Genomic DNA, 16,315 nt, shown 5'->3' on the forward strand with positions numbered 1-16,315 from the left:
AGTGGGGAGAGAGGAACCTAGGCAGAGCTGATCACCGAGACTAAATCAACAAGCCTAGGGAAGTGCAGCAAGCCAAAAACCCTCTGGTCTAGCGTGCATCTTCAAAGTTGTCCCTTGAGGTGGCTGCATGGAAGGTGGCAGGTGGGATCCCCTATGGGTTTATTTCTACTTCTCTCTCAACCATTGTTGAGCCTTCAGCTGAGTCATCAACCCATACTGTGTTTTTTCTCTGCATTTTCCAAATGCTTCTCTTCTTCAAACCTGCAAGTTTTAATATGAATCCAGTTGTTACCCAGTTCAGCACAGGTGATTTTTAAGGAAGTCCGCCATTTTTGAACAGATATAAAATAACCCTGCATAAAACATTTTATATCATTTTTCAACCATGATCTTCTAGGAGAACAATAATATAAAATACACCTATGTAGCAATGAATCTCTGCCTTTAGATGGTGAGAATAAATATGAAATAATCAATACTTGTAACATTAAGACTCTAGAACCCTCTATATTGAGCCAAGCACATGGAAATATAGTGAATCTTAACCAGATTTCCAAATAAGCTGAGGAAGAGGGAGATCCATCCCCTGTAACACTTGTGGGGTACCCACTGTATTTTCCCCTCTGACTCAGTAGTGTACAATTCTTTCTAGAAAGAAAGTGTTCACAGAATTCAAAATGATAGGGAAAAAACAATAAACTTAGGTACCAGATAAGTTCTTATGTTCTTTTATTTTATAAAATTTAGTGCCTTTCTTTCTTTCTTTTTTTTTTTTTTTTTAGACAGAGTCTTGCTCTGTCGCCCAGCCTGGAGTGTAGTGGCACCATCTCGGCTCACTGCAACCTCCGCCTCCCAGGTTCAAGCGATTCTCCTGCTTCAGCCTCCTGGGTAGCTGGGACTACAGGCACGTGCCACCACGCCCAGCTAATTTTTTGTATTTTTAGTAGAGACGGGGTTTCACCATATTAGCCAGCATTGTCTCGATCTCCTGACCTCGTGTTCCACCCGCCTTGGCCTCCCAAAGTGTTGGGATTACAGGTGTGAGCCACCACGCCCGAATTTATTGCCTTTCTGAAGGGCAAGATTTATTCAAGTCTGTGCCAGAAATTTTCTTCATTACAAGGTGACTCTTTGGCAGACAGATGCTGTTGACTCTTGAATTTTCCAAAGGTGAAATGGAAAATTTCAGTAATTTTGTTTCCAGCTGTCTTTACAGATTTATATTTGGACCTTAATCCTATTGGAAATCATCTGAAACTCGTGAAACACACAATTGGAAAGTTAATTAGGGAGAAACCAAGGGAAAGAATAACAATATTATCTATTACACCTATTTAGAACATTCTCTTGAGATCTGGTTATTATTTTTATTAGAGATGTGAATCTGTGATACGTCTAGGCCTCTTGTGTTTGAACTTTAATAAATTGTACTCTGCTAACTTAGGAAGACTAAGTTTAATTAAATATATTGGTTAATGATAATTCTCTTTTATGTATTTAGTAAATATTCAGTTGAAGTTTATTGAGAATGTGCTATCTTTCAGATTCTGCGCTAGGTATAGAGCGCACGAAGTTGGGAAAGACTTTTATTGTGCCTTCAAGAGCTCATGATTCCACAGAGAGAGTTAGACATGTCAGCCAGGAATCCCAGGGACACATGAAATGCCCAGTGCTGTTTTATGTATTGCATGATACTGCCGGACAGAGACATCATGAGAACAGCTATCATGCTTTTCTAATGTAAGAATAGATTTTATCCAAAAAATGTCAACGCTACTTTAGATGTCCTTGGATTTGTTTTATTCTTTCCCAGAAAACAGAGAGAAAATAACATCAGGCAGACAGGCTTAGGAGGCACTATTCTCTGGATGATGTCCTTCCTTCTTGGATCCTGCTGTGACCACTCGGGGGCCATGTGGGACTTGTCTATAGACGGAGCAGAGGCTTAGTTGCCTTCTTGTACTTTAGCTTCTTCACAGTTTTAAAATGCCTTTTTAGAAAATGTAAGTAAAATTCGTAACCAGTTGGATTCGTATTTATCTATTTTTCTTAGCCCACTCTGTAGCATCTTTGCTGACATCTGAGAATCCTGACTGCACAGGGTCATCCAGAGAGCATGTGTGCTGGGGAAATCAAGAAAGCCTCTCTTGTGGCATAGACACTGAGGGGGACATTTAAGGAAGGCGTAGAGAAAGCAAACCTTTCTTAACAGCTCTGCACATTTCATTGGCTTCTTGCTGTGTGAAAATATTGGGTGATCTTCATGCTAAAGATGTTAAATGCAATTTCTTAGCTAGATTATGCTGCTCTTTATGTGTAAAAAATCACAGGTTCTAGTGTCTGACTCACCTATATAAATGTAACATTGTCACTTACAGGGAATATATAGAAAAATGTTCCTATATCAAATACCCTGAATGTTTTACCAAGCAATGAAATACTGTTCTCCCTATTGTAGAATAGATGCTTCACAATGAGTTACTGAGTTTTTCTTTTGTCATGTGTTAAAGACATGTCGCTGTATTCATGGCAATGCATGCTTTTAGAAAAGCAGGTATAATTCCAGTATTTCTTTATGAAATGGTATTCACTCAGGCAAATTATGTGCACTTAATTTTCTTTCTGTTGTTGCAGTATCATGTACTCAACCAAACAAATCAGGAGAGACCCTGAATTACCTCTTATCTATCTCACTGAGCATAGTTGACATTTTGCTAAGTTGTAGCAATCTAGTTAATTCTGGTTGCCTTCTTTCTGTGACTTAACAAGTTGCTCACAAAGAAAAAAATTGTATACAAAATATGCAGCTCAGAATCATCTAATGATATATTCAAGGTATAACATTCCTCTTTCACAGAAATATCCTAATGTGTGACAGAAAACTTATGTCTAACATTATTAGATCAATAACCATGCTGGAAGAGGTAACCTTTTTATGAGAAAATATATGACATGCCTGAAAGTACAGTGATTACAGGATTGGACTGCGGGACTCAGAGGTAACCTCTGGGTTGCTTCTGTTACCCATGGCTACGCATAGGAAAAGAGCTACCCAAGGTGGGAATGGTCCCAGGGGCTCCTCAAGTTTGACGGTGGGGAACACCAGGAGCAGGAAGGCTCTGAGGGTCCTTATGGTCTTATGACAAATAAGGTGATCTGGGTCAAACACTACTTAACCCCCAGCAATTCTTTTAGACCAGAGCTGAAGCAATAGAGAGTCACCTTGAGGTAAGGGTGACATGCAGGGGTCCTTGGGTTGGAAAGGCAGGGCAAATTCCTGCAATGCTCAAGTTACCAGGCAAAAAGGAGGAGCCTCCATCTCCCGTAGGCAAGTAGCCCCCAGTGATTCCCTCTGGAGAGGTCTACAGAGTGGGCTTTTTCCAGTTCATCACTACAGGTGTTGCCTTTCATGGGTCCTGGCTTCACGCAGGTAACTCTGAACTGAACACCTGGTGCATTTCACCTGTCCCATCCCTCACAGGTTCTGTGCAGGGGCACTGTGAGAATTTCTAGCCGCTATTAAGGTTTGGGCACAGAATTCACACTACCTCTGTGTGTGTGTACCTAAAGAACCTAAGCATCAAATTGAGTTTAAAGTAGTGTTGGATGGGTGATGCACCAAGACATCTTGCAGAATTGAGAAAATGTGAGACATTAGGGAACTTTGAGGGCTAATGGACCTGTTTTATGTCTTCATTATGTTGGAGGTTATAAGGCTGAATGCATTTGTCAAAATGAATAGAGCTGTACACTTTAAAAACATCAGATAAATTCTCTGGAATTTTACTCTCTGTAAATTATACTGCAATATAAATTTTAAAAATTATAAAAGATTAAAAAAGGAGTGATGATTGCCATACATCCTAGAATATATTCATATGTATTTTTGGACTATTATTTCTCCCAAGCTGCAATCTGAGTGTTAACCATATCACGGTATTTTTCCCGGCAGCTGACTGTGATGCCCCACTGGCCTCTGCCTTGCCTAGGTCATCCTTCAGCAGCTCCTCAGAGCTGTCCAGCAGCCATGGCCCGGGGTTTTCAAGGCTTAATCGAAGAGATGGTGAGTCTGCCTTTTTCCTTGTATTGCTCCTTGGTGACTCTCATTGGATTTTCATTTAACAAAATAATTATAATTGATTAATACTTTGCAGAAGGAAGTAAAATTCGGAATAAGCATATTTGTTCACATTTGAAACTCCAAGAATGTATTTGACAGGAATAAGTTGATCACTTCGGCTTTCTGGTCCTGCTGGGTTTCCCTTGGTACAATCTTTGTGTGCCCTGAACAAGTCACACCTGATTTTGACAGTGTTTGAACTCTTTGTATACCCCTTGCAATATCTGAGTATTATTTATCGAAGACCTTAGATTCTGCTATGTCCTTTTTTTTACCTTGGATTCTTTTGTTCTGCCACAGTATACATTTTGTTGTCCCAGATTATTTAATTATCCCTATTTGGATGAGAAAATTGGCGAAGTAAAGAAGCGTTTAAAAAGATTTTTATTATGTTTTAGCTACAACTCTTAGTTTATTTCTTATTATGGCGGACTTGATTCTCTCTTTAGCATCCACTGTAGAGAAATAACCATGTAATGGTTTATTCATGCTCCACTGTGACTATTCCATTTATATTTGTAAACATATCTCATGAGGAGTGTGTTTCTTTTACGTATGCTTAAGCAGAAGTGTAGAAAATTGAATGTTGTCTTGCTGTGTAAATTAGAGGGAACTTTAAACACCAAAAACATTGTGACAAGGAATCATCCTGGCGTTTTCTGAGCACAAACTCAGATAGAACTTCTTTGAATAAATTCTCAGAGGAAATTAAATTTACACTATTAATAAAATGTATTTGTAGGCATATATTAAAAAGATTCAAAAGTGTCTAGTGTATTTTATATAATTATGCTTTCCTATTTTCTTATTGCCTTTGTTCTTTTTCTTTTTTTGAGATGGAGTCTCTCTCTGTCACCCAGGCTGGAGTGCGGTGGTGCAATCTTAGCTCACTGCGAGCTCTGCCTCCTGGGTTCACGCCATTCTCCTGCCTCAGCCTCCCAAGTAGCTGGGACTACAGGCACCCGCCACCACGCCTGGCTAATTTTTTGTATTTTTTTTTTTTTAGTAGAGACGGGGTTTCACCATGTTAGCCAAGGTGGTCTGGATCTCCTCACCTCCTGATCCACCCACCTCGGCCTCCTGAAGTGATAGGATTATAGGTGTGAGCCTGTAACTGCGCCCAGCCTTTTTTTTTTTTTTTTTTTTAACTCCATGTTGCATTTCTTGGTGTTTTCTGTATTTGAGCACATTTAATGCATTGCACATTGGACCAAGTAAATACGTTCTGGCATTTGTTACAGGCAGTATGGCTATGAAACATGACAACTTAACTTTTCATTTTTCGGTTTATTTTTCTTAAGTCTGTGATTTCATTTGTTGCAGAGATATGGGCTCTGTTTTGTTACTTTAGATTCTATTCCTGCAGAGCCTCAGTGGATGGTCATTATCACTGAAACAGTGACTAAGCCTGGGCACAGGGGGTAAAGGAAAACAAGAGCAATCTCAAGCCATAGCTCTTCTTGATGTCAAATCATATTTTGTACTAAAGTACATGACTATGAGGATTCTTTATCATAGGGATCATTTTTATTCTTAGTTCATGTTCCTGTAACTCATTGTGCAAAAAAGCATATCAATCTTAATAAAATTTATTTTCATGTTAATGAAGTTAGAAAAACAGGCTTACTTTAGTTAGCTATCAACTGAGTTTATTACAAATTCATTGTTGTTGCTTTTTTTAATTGGTTTTGACTTTTTTCTTCTCCCTCATGGTAGCCGGGAGTATTCATCAAAGGAGTTCCAAATTGGGAGTGATTTATTGAAGGCTATAGATTATCTCTAGTGTTTTAATATCCTTTGTTAGATTCAGAATGGTCTGTGGAAGAGTGACTGAACAAATGTTCTGATCATAAATAATTAAACTAACAAATAATGACCCCCCTGTCTCAGACATGAAAGCCTTTCTCCAGTGGAGTGTAAAGATCTCAGAGCTAAAAATTAACAGGCAGAAAACAAGTAGTTTCCCAGTTGTGCAGCCCAGGGCCTTGTACCCATGTGATGGAAAGACGCCATGGAAACAGCTGCGATAGTTACTCAAGCCTTAGCCTGAGGGGTGAGAGGGGAACAAGGTAGCTATGCATCCCCTCTGTCCCAGTGTAAAGAATCAAAATGGACTTTTTGGAGGTGTCTTTCTTCATGCCTCTTGGATACCGCAAGTAAACTAGTTCTTCCATGCCACTAAATGATGAACCCGTAGGCCGAACAAGTTAATGCACTTTTATAAGCAACGTATTTAATTCCCTTTAATGGGGAAGACTCAGTTTTTCCACCAAAGGTTTCATAAGTTATGAAGCATAATCCAGAATTACTTTCAACTTGTAAAAATGTATTATCATGAATATTGCACAGATTGGATTATAACTAATTAAATATGTTTTTGCTTTCTACATCTTCATAGTTAGAATTTCAGTATAACCTCTAACATGGTATTGGCTAATTTGAGGATAAAGTGACCTGTTGTAAATTTATTTATTTATTTATTTATCGAGATAGAGTCTTGCTGTGTTGCCCAGGCTGGAGTGCAGTGGTGCAATCTCAGCTCACTGCAAGCTCCGCCTCCTGGGCTCAAGTGATTCTCCTGCCTCAGCCTCCCAAGTAGCTGGGACTGCAGGTGCCCGCCACCACACCAGGCTAATTTTTGTATTTTTAGTAGAGAAGGGGTTTCACCATGCTGGCCTGGATGGTCTCAATCTCCTGACCTTGTGGTCTGCCCGCCTCGGCCTCCCAAAGGCGTGAGCCACTGCGCCCAGCCGACCCGTTGTAAATTTAAGAGGCTAAGGGTCAGTGTGCATTTCTACACCTTTCACATTGCATCGGTTGAAGCTAAGAAGAACTCTGTGGTATATTACATGTAAAAATAAGACTGAAATAAGCTGACAAAGACTTAGGGCAAAAAAATAAGGTTTTGAGTAGAATTGAAGAAAACATTTTGATAATAATATCAAAGAAATTCAGAGATGCCATTGAAACCATTTAATTATTTTAACATGTTTGTTATTCCTTTTTCTGTAACTTCTTCTAACACTAATTGAAAATTTCATAAATTAACCTATAGTTTAAAATGTTTAAAATATGAGAATTCAAATGATACACTGGCACTTAGTAAATTCTTAACATTTTAAAATAAATAATGAATGATCTATATTAGGAAAAGAAATGTTTATATGATACACACATACAGTTGTAAAACTTGGTTTTCTCCATGATCAACAAATGGCTTTCAGAGGCAATTTAATTATGCAATGGTTGTCCTTGGTTTTATTATACTTTACAATAAATGGATCGATGCTTTGTTTAGTTGACAAATACAGACATAGGTGAATTAATTTTACCTTTTTCCTTAGGCGTGTCTTCTCCTGTGCTTATAGCTGTGTCTGTGTCAAATGAATTTGTGAAAATATAATCTCTTATTTTAGACAATTTCAACAATTAATAAACACTGTGAAGTTGTTATTCCATGACTGTTTGAGATGAAAAACCAGCCGTTTTGGGTATCATTCACATACTGGCTAAAGACATACATTTATTTGTGCATTTGCTGCCCTGTGTCTCCTCTGCATTTATTATATTAGCAGTTTCAGTTTAAAGTTTATTTTTCTGTGATTCAGATTCCTTGCTTCTTATGCTGGTTGTCATATGAATATGCCTTTCTAAGATTAGGATAAAACACTCTTCTTGGTGTTTTCTTTCAGTCCTATCTTGAGTTATTTTTAATCAAAATGCTAGGCTGAGGTCAACTGATTGTAATTTGTTTATAAGGAAAAAATGGAAGGTGACCTGAAGAATTTTCTCCCCTCCCTTTACCCAAAAGTATTTATTCTTATTTTGAAATGAGAAATTCCTTCAGAATTTCCCAGGATCAAAGAGGGCTATCTCACTGACAGCTAAGACCCTGTTGTCTTCATCTGTAACTTGGCTAGTCTTGTCCAAAAGAGGCCTCCTCTGGGTTGGAATTGCATTTAGTTGTAAAGAAACAATTATGCAGAAAGTGCTTCTTCCATCTTATTAAAATTTCAGAGTTAGAAGAAAAGGCATCTGAAGTTTCCAAGTAGAACTATAACAGACCTACTGTTTTTGGTATCCCCATAAGTAAGCATTCTAGCATAAGGGAGGGTTTGCTGGTTGCTCATTGAATGTTGTCTTGGCCGCTCACAGACCAACACATGATGAGTGTAAGATAAACTCTTTGGTCTAAAGAGAGAAGAAAACATAAGAGTCTGCAGCTGTAACATGTCTGCTGACCCAAGCTGGAATGCTTTAGTGTATTGTGTCACCTAGTGAGTTTTAGGATTTCCCTCCCCACTTACAAGTTTTCCACCTCAGGCTAAAGGAATGTGGGATATTAAGGAGAATTATTAAGAGAGAAAAGGCAAGTATTTGGAAATGCAAAACCTAGACAAGGTGGAGTGATTTACCAGAGTCAGAGAGGAATTACTGTCATATTAATATCAACATCATTATGGCCCACACACATCTATCATGCTCTCTAGTATTGTGTCCAAGGTCCATAGATGGTCACTGTCTTATTATATCCCTGATCACACTAGCTTCACCAGACTTTCAGGTCACCCAGGGGCAACATCTCTGAGACGGCAGAATATTAAGATAATGGAAAACAATAATAAGTTATGACAGTGTGGGAAAAACATGAAAAAGATTTTATATTCTCTCATGATAGATGTAATTCAAGATGCTACTGCAATAAATTAAAAAATATATATGCTTTTTTACGAGGATAACCCGTGTGTTTTCATGGTCTAACGAAGTTAGACAGCATTGTTATTTGTGGCTTGACACCTCTGCAATTGCTCCTTTTTAAAGTCGCAAAATGAACGTGCAATAACTAACCATGTGTTAGACCGAAGGAGAGTTTGAGAATTTTTTCAAGGGGCCTTCACTAATGAAGCAAGCTGTCTTATTTGGGGATCTGTAAGCAGCAAAGAGAAACATTGCCTAAGACATTTCTGTTGAAATGGCGTAAAACACATGGATTACTTACTTCTTCAGGGGTTTTAAATACTTGGAAACAATGCAGTGAACACAGATATTACTGTGAAGAACATTTCAGCCAATGAGGTTACAAAATGGATGAAACTGAAGAAGTGTCTTATGTTTATAGCTTCTCACCTGAAGAGATTAACTATATGGGTGGACCTCATCAACATTCGAAACTTTCTTTCCAAGAGGTTTTTCCTGTAGAATTTTAGGACTTTCTGGGAAGATGCATGACAGATGCATGCCATTGTTGATGGTGTGGGTCATTCACTGTGGAAACTGCCCTAATGAGGCCATTATGCTGCCTATTTGTGATATTTGGTTGTGAGTTGATGACAATATTGTAGAGAAAATAGACAAGCTGTTGAAAAATTTTACAGGTTGACATCAATTATCACTTAGAACTCTTTTCTCAATTTTCTGAGTAAATGAGAATTGTGTTTAAAAAGATACTTTCTGCCTCATTTCTTCTCCAGTTATTTGGAAAAAGCTCATGTACTGATTTCTTAGGAGAAGAGGAAAGCAGGGAAACTAGAGGCAGGAATTTGTGCTGCACACAACCTAGCCACGACTCTGGGTGCACCAGCCCTTCAGATCTGGGCAGGTAAGCATTTGCCCAGGTATCAGGCTGCCTGTGTGGCTCCACAGAACAAAGATGGGGAGGCAGAGGCATCAGCTTCTCTTGTAGCACAGCACACAGCCTTCCAGGAGTGGATACACACTTTCTTTCTATTATTAGCACAAGTAATTATCTCAACTCAATAAAAAAAATAGCAATCTGTGCCTGATTGTCCTGAAAATGTTTCATTAATTTACTTGTATTCAGTGAATATAAAACCATAGTTGGTGGTTTTTCAGTAAGTACAGAAAACATATTTGGTGGGTGGTTTTCCATGCAGAGTGTAAATATTGTAGGGCCAAAGTCTTAGTTATCTGTTTTTTTTTTTTTTTTTTTGAGACAGAGTCTCGCTCTGTCGCCCAGGCTGGAGTGCAGTGGCGCAATCTCGGCTCACTGCAAGCTCCACCTCCCAGGTTCATGCCATTCTCCTGCTTCAGCCTCCCAAGTAGCTAGGACTACAGGTGCCCGTCACCGCACCCGGCTAATTTTTTTATTTTTTGTATTTTTAGTAGAGACGGGGTTTCATAGTGTTAGCCAGGATGGTCTCGATCTCCTGACCTCGTGATCCACCTGCCTCGGCCTCCCAAAGTGCTGGGATTACAGGTGTGAGCTACCATGCCCAGCGTAATTATCTTTTTGATGGAATAAAACTACAGAGGATAGATTCCAGTGTCAGTAAGACAAAGAGTTTCTGCTTCTCTGAGGAAGTAAGTTTGCTATTTAGACACACAGAGAAAATGGTCAAAAGTTGCTTTTATAAACTCCAATAATGAATTTTTTTACATTAGCACCTTACTCCATGAAGACCACAGTGTATGAATACAAAATAATACGTATGAATGTTGGATGATTTGTGGAAAAAAATCTGAGAGTTATCACTCCCTCCTTTTTCCAAATTCCGTGTATTGTCTCTTGAAACAGTTCGTGCTTATGATTCTAATACATCATTTCCATGGATCTGCTCCTCAATTTAGTCTCTTCATGTCTCACTTGGATTATTTTGAAAGTCGCATGATTGAACTTCAACTTTTGAAGCTTTCCCTAATTAAATAAATGCTTAGCAAAGTCCTCAGCTAATGTTCTTTAAAGTGCTATTCTCTTCTTATTCCATGCTCAGTTGATGAATCTCAGACACTAACCCCATAGAGCAGTTCTCAAATTCACAAGCCACCTAATGCCCCCTGCCATATGTAGGAAGGTGGTCTAGTAAATTTTGGAGTAAAGGCAATACATATTTCCCAAAATCAAAATGTAAGATCAATTACAATTCAGCTAATATTTAATTAGGATATAAGGCATCTCAGTGAATGCATTTTTAGGTTTTGAAGTATATAACTTTTTTTTTTAGATTTGTACTTAGCTATTCTTACTAAATTTCGGAAAGTTCCTGCTTTATGGAAATGAATCAGTGACTGTAAATGGTTCTTTGAGGTATAAAAACAAAGATAGTAACAGAAATACAAATTTCACAATCTGGACTAGAAAACATTACTAGTGACCACAACTCAAATACAAATATAAAAAGCATCTTTATTAACCTGGGGTAAAAGCTTCTCTGCGTGGGACAGTTTTCCTCAGGCAACTGAACAGGTGGTGCGGGATGAATGTTTGAAAATTGGAACTAACTTGGACGCACCCATCCCCATTTTCCACGCCCACTGTGCACTCCTGCCAGATGGGAACATGATGTCATATTTTCAGTCAGTTTTCAAACAAAACGGGGATAATCTAATATTTTCTGGAATAACCATAGAATAATGTTTTCCAATGTGAAGTTGGTGAATTTTATGAATGAAAGAGAAGCAGATATTGGATCCACACAGCCATCATGAAGGTGGCACACCGAACATCAGAAACTTCTGTGCGGGACCGGGCGCGGTGGTTCATGCCTGTAATCCCAGCACTTTGGGAGGCTGAGGCGGTTGGATCACCTTGAGCCCAGGAGTTGGAGACCAGCCTGGGTAACATCAAAACCCTGTCTCTATTAAAAAAGAAAAGAAAGAAAAAAAGTTTCATGCCATTTTTATGGACTAGGAATGTCTAAAATCCATCCCAAAGTTAGTATTTTGCTTGGAGGGGCAAGTAGAATGAGCTTTTGGAAAGTTTCTTTAACAATTCTTTGATCTAGTAATTCCTGAAAACCTTTGAGGCTGGCAAAAATACTTTTTCATATAGGGATGAATCATTCTGTGAGTCCTGGCGTAAGTCAGCCGGAAACTCATGATGGGAGCTTTTGATGAGGGGATATGAGGTTTAAAAATGGAAATAAAAACTTTCTTCACGACACTGATAATTCCTATAAAGGCCATTTCTGTGTGGGATGACATGTACAATTAACATAAATGACCCTGCTTCCAAGCTCACTGAAATTTTTCGCCAGTGCCCTCAGACCTCCGTCTTTGCTCCTAACTCAGATTGTCTTGAGTCTTCTGTGTAGAGAAAAGGGGATCATTGCAGAGCCTGTGAACCAAGGCATTAATCTTCACTTCTGAAGTCCAAAGGCATCTCTTGGTCTGAGGTAGAAAAAGTTTGAAAGGGAATTGAGCAGGCTAAAGGCGTTTTAATTTTTCTGTTATCTCGCAGACTAGGAACCCTCAGCAGGACTGCATGATAGGATGCATAGGGAGGTGGGGACTGCCCTGAAGCTCTGCTCTCAAGCGGAGCCTTGCTGGTGGCTTAATGGAAGTCTTCACTGAAGCTCAGGGATCTGAGTGTGCACTCTCAAGTGTGTAGTGGAAAGGAGAACACCAGTCTCCCAGAGCAGCCTGCACGGCATCCTCATTGTGGTGCGGCACATTCAGTGACAGGACTGGACACCCTGTGGCAGCTCTGGTGGCTGGTGAGGACAGCCCCAGTTATCCAAGGACACCCTGAGGTACCAAAGGCAGGTGAGCAAGACCATGTTCCTGCCTGAGGTCTGGCAGAGGGAGGAGAAAGGAGCACCAAAACGTTGTGCAGGGCACTGTCCCAGCCTGGGATGGGAGGACTTGGCTCCGTCGGCAGCACGTCGCCATCCCTGAGGACAGTGCAGTGCTGACCTCTTCTTGGGGCCTGAACACACTCCCCTCCCCACTTTACCAAGGCAACTAGCAAAGGCAGAAGAGACTAGAGTTAACTCTGGGGATGATGGGGAAGTAAAAGAACCCCTGAAGGAATTTTCAAGGGGCTGCGACCAATACAGACACGAACTGACAGGCTTATCCCTTAACTGGACAGAGACTCCTGCTGTGACTACTTTCAGTCTCTGTATCAGTCGGAATTCCAGCTCCTACTAGAAAGCTTTCTGGGTTATGGAGAAATGAAGTTACATTTTCCCTCATGAGTTTGTGATTTAAAAATTTATACCTGCAGAATAATTCCGATGGATTTGCTCAAGTGGCTTTTGTCAGGGTTATAGTCAGTATCTTCTCTAGCCTCAAATTAATGTGATGTTGTTAAGGATGACTTAAAATTTTCTTTAAAAGTCTGAAACATGATGCAGAATGCTTGCACCAGAAGAGTTTTACATTTTCCCCATGCTTGTACTTACTAGAGCCAAGTACAACAAAGGTGTGGATTAAAACCCATGATGCAGGGAACTCTGACACTTGTGATACCATGGATGAACCTGGAGGACATTATGTTAAGTGCAATAAACCAGGCACAGAGAGACAAATACCGTAAAGTCTCACTTACATGTGGAATCTAAAGACAGTGCTCACAGAAGTAGAGAGTAGAATGGTGGTTACCAGAGGCTAGAGGAGAGGGTGGATAGGGAAGGGGGAGATGTTGGTCAGTAGGTACATAGTTTTGGGTAGATAGGAATAATAATTTCTGTTGTTCTTTTGCACAGCATAGCAAATATAGTTAATAATAAGTGTTGTCTGTTTTGAAATAGAGGATAACTATTCTCACCGCTAAAAGAATGATACATATTTGAGGTGACTGATATGCTGATTAGCCTGATTTGGTCATTTTACAGTGTATGCATGTATCCAAACATCACATTGCACCTCATAAAAATGTACAATTATTATTCATCAATTAAAAATAAAATTTAAACATGGGAGTTAGCACACTTTTGCTGTAAAGAGACAGATGGAAAATGATTTTGGTATTGTGGACCATGTAAGGTCTCTGTTACATTTCTTTTTTTTCTTTTTTCTTCCTCTGTCTTCCTTCCTTCCCTACCTTCCTCCTCCTTCCTTCCTTCCTTGCTTGTTTCCTTCCCTCTTTTTGTCTTTTCCCCTCTTCTCTCTTTTTCTTTCTTTTTTTGAAACACAGTCTTGCTCTGTTGCCCAGGTTTGGAGTGCAGTGGCAAGATCACAGCTTAGTGTAGCCTCAACCTCCGTGGGCTCAGGTGATCCTCCCACCTCAGCCTCCCGAGTAGCTGGGACCACAGTCACATGTCGTAACACCCAGCGAACATTTATATTTTTTGTAAAGATGGGGTCTCATTATGTTGCTCAGGCTGGTCTTGAATTCCTGGGCTCAAGCAGTCCAGCCACCTCAGCGTCCCAAAATGTTGGGATTACAGGCCTGAGCCGCTATACCCAGCCCCCGCCCTCTTTTTTTTTTTTTAAACACAATGCTTTACAAATGTAAAACCATTCTTAGTTCTGTGGCTATATAAAGCAGGTCATAATCTAGATTTTGGCTGCCAGACCTAATCTAGATTTTTACTAAGCCTGCATGCTAAATATGTCTGGCACTTTCCCTTAAAAAGCTCTCATAGCATTTATCACATGCCAGTGTGCTTACTAGGTGTTTGTAGACTTTTCTTACACTTTGTGCAATTCTAACTTCCTTGAAGGAAGAGTGCTATCTTATCCTTAGTGATTAGGGATAAGCTTGGAATCATCCAGGCTCTACCCCTTACTAGCTGTGTGACTTTGGACAAATTCCTTTATCTCCCTGAGTTTTTGTTTCCTCAGTTATAAAATGGGATTAGTAAAGTACCTATCATGAAATAGTTAACTTGAGTAAAATAGGTTGTGAAGATTAAATGAATTAATACACATAAAATAGTTAGGTTATGTTACACCAATGTTCAGAGCAGGTGTATCCACAAGAGCCAAAAGAGAAACAACCCAAATTTCCACTGATGGACAAACGGAGAAGCCTAGTGCAGTGTAGGAAGAAAATTCTGGCTCGTACTGTAACACAGATGAACTTTCTTTTTTTTTTTTTTTTTTTTTTGAGACGGAGTCTCGCTGTTGCCCAGGCTGGAGTGCGGTGGCGCGATCTCGGCTCACTGCAGGCTCCGCCCCCCGGGGTTCACGCCATTCTCCTGCCTCAGCCTCCCGAGTAGCTGGGACTACAGGCGCCCGCCACCTCGCCCGGCTAATTTTTTTTTTGTATTTTTAGTAGAGACGGGGTTTCACCGTGTTAGCCAGGATGGTCTCGATCTCCTGACCTCGTGATCCGCCCGCCTCGGCCTCCCAAAGTGCTGGGATTACAGGCGTGAGCCACCACGCCCGGCCAACACAGATGAACTTTCAAGACATTATGCTAAGGAAAATAAGCCAGACACCAAAGGACAACTACTACATTATTCCATTTATATGAGGTACCTAGAGTAGTCAAATTCATAGAGACAAGAAATAGAATAGTGGTTTCCAGGGGCTGGTAATGGAGGTTATTGTTCAGTGGGTTCAGAGTTTTCATTTGGGAAGATGAAAGAGCTCTAGAGATGGATGGTAGTGATGGTTGCACAACATGAATGTACTTACTGCTATTGAACTTTACATATAAAACAGTTCAAATGGTAAATTTCATGTGATGTGTATTACCATAATTAAAAAATTAGTATATGATCTGATCCAAAGTAGCTAAAGTCTCCTGAGTGCTGCTGAAGCAAAAATTATAATTAGTAGATTTTTTTTATTTGTTTTGTTTTGGTTTGGTTTGGTTTTTGAGATGGAGCCTCGCCCTGTCACCCAGGCTGGAGTGCAGTGACGTGATCTCGGCTCACTGCAACCTCCGCTTCCTGGGTTCAAGCGATTCTCCTGCCTCAGCCTTCTGAGTAACTGGGATTACAGGTGCGCGCCACCATGCCTGGCTAATTTTTTGTATTTTTAGTAGAGACGGGGTTTCACCGTGTTGGCCAGGCTCAAATCCTGACCTCGTGATCCGCCTCGGTTGCCTCGGCTTCCCAAAGTGCTGGGATTACAGGCATGAGCCACTGCGTCTGGCAATAAATACTATCAACAGTGGGAGTAAAAGTGGCAGTTAAGCACGTTGTTTCACAACATCTAGCTCAGAGCCATGACAAAGCAAACATTAAATAATATGTACAGATGGAATTAAACTTAAGCTTCTGTAGTAGAATAATTCAGAATAAAACATGAAATAATGCCAGGTAATGTCAGTTGTTACCAAAGAAATGTCCAAACTCTGAAAGAGCTTGTTAAATTAGGTTATGGCAGCCCACGGTGCAGGGGAGGGGACCATCAGGTGATGTTTAAGTAGTTTACATGGACCGAATCCCCTATGGTTCCATTTAAATTGGCCACCGCACTGCCAGGCATATGACATTGGCAACTTAAACTCGACGGAGAAACCTCTAAGAATAAGATTAATGCATTTCTCATTCTCTGTGT

At 40.0% G+C, this 16,315-nt stretch overlaps 1 protein-coding gene across 1 annotated transcript in view; it reads left to right on the plus strand.

The window, feature by feature from the left end:
* LOC129044594 (contactin-associated protein-like 3) overlaps positions 1–16,315 on the plus strand; it is a 237,117-nt gene that overhangs the window by 20,563 nt on the left and 200,239 nt on the right. Inside the window, 1 exon segment of the mRNA XM_054502601.2 lies at positions 3,953–4,063. Within this exon segment, the coding sequence (XP_054358576.1) occupies positions 3,953–4,063 (111 nt within the window).

Source organism: Pongo pygmaeus, chromosome 13 (assembly GCF_028885625.2).
Source record: "Pongo pygmaeus isolate AG05252 chromosome 13, NHGRI_mPonPyg2-v2.0_pri, whole genome shotgun sequence".
Classification (NCBI taxonomy): Eukaryota; Metazoa; Chordata; class Mammalia; order Primates; family Hominidae; genus Pongo; species Pongo pygmaeus.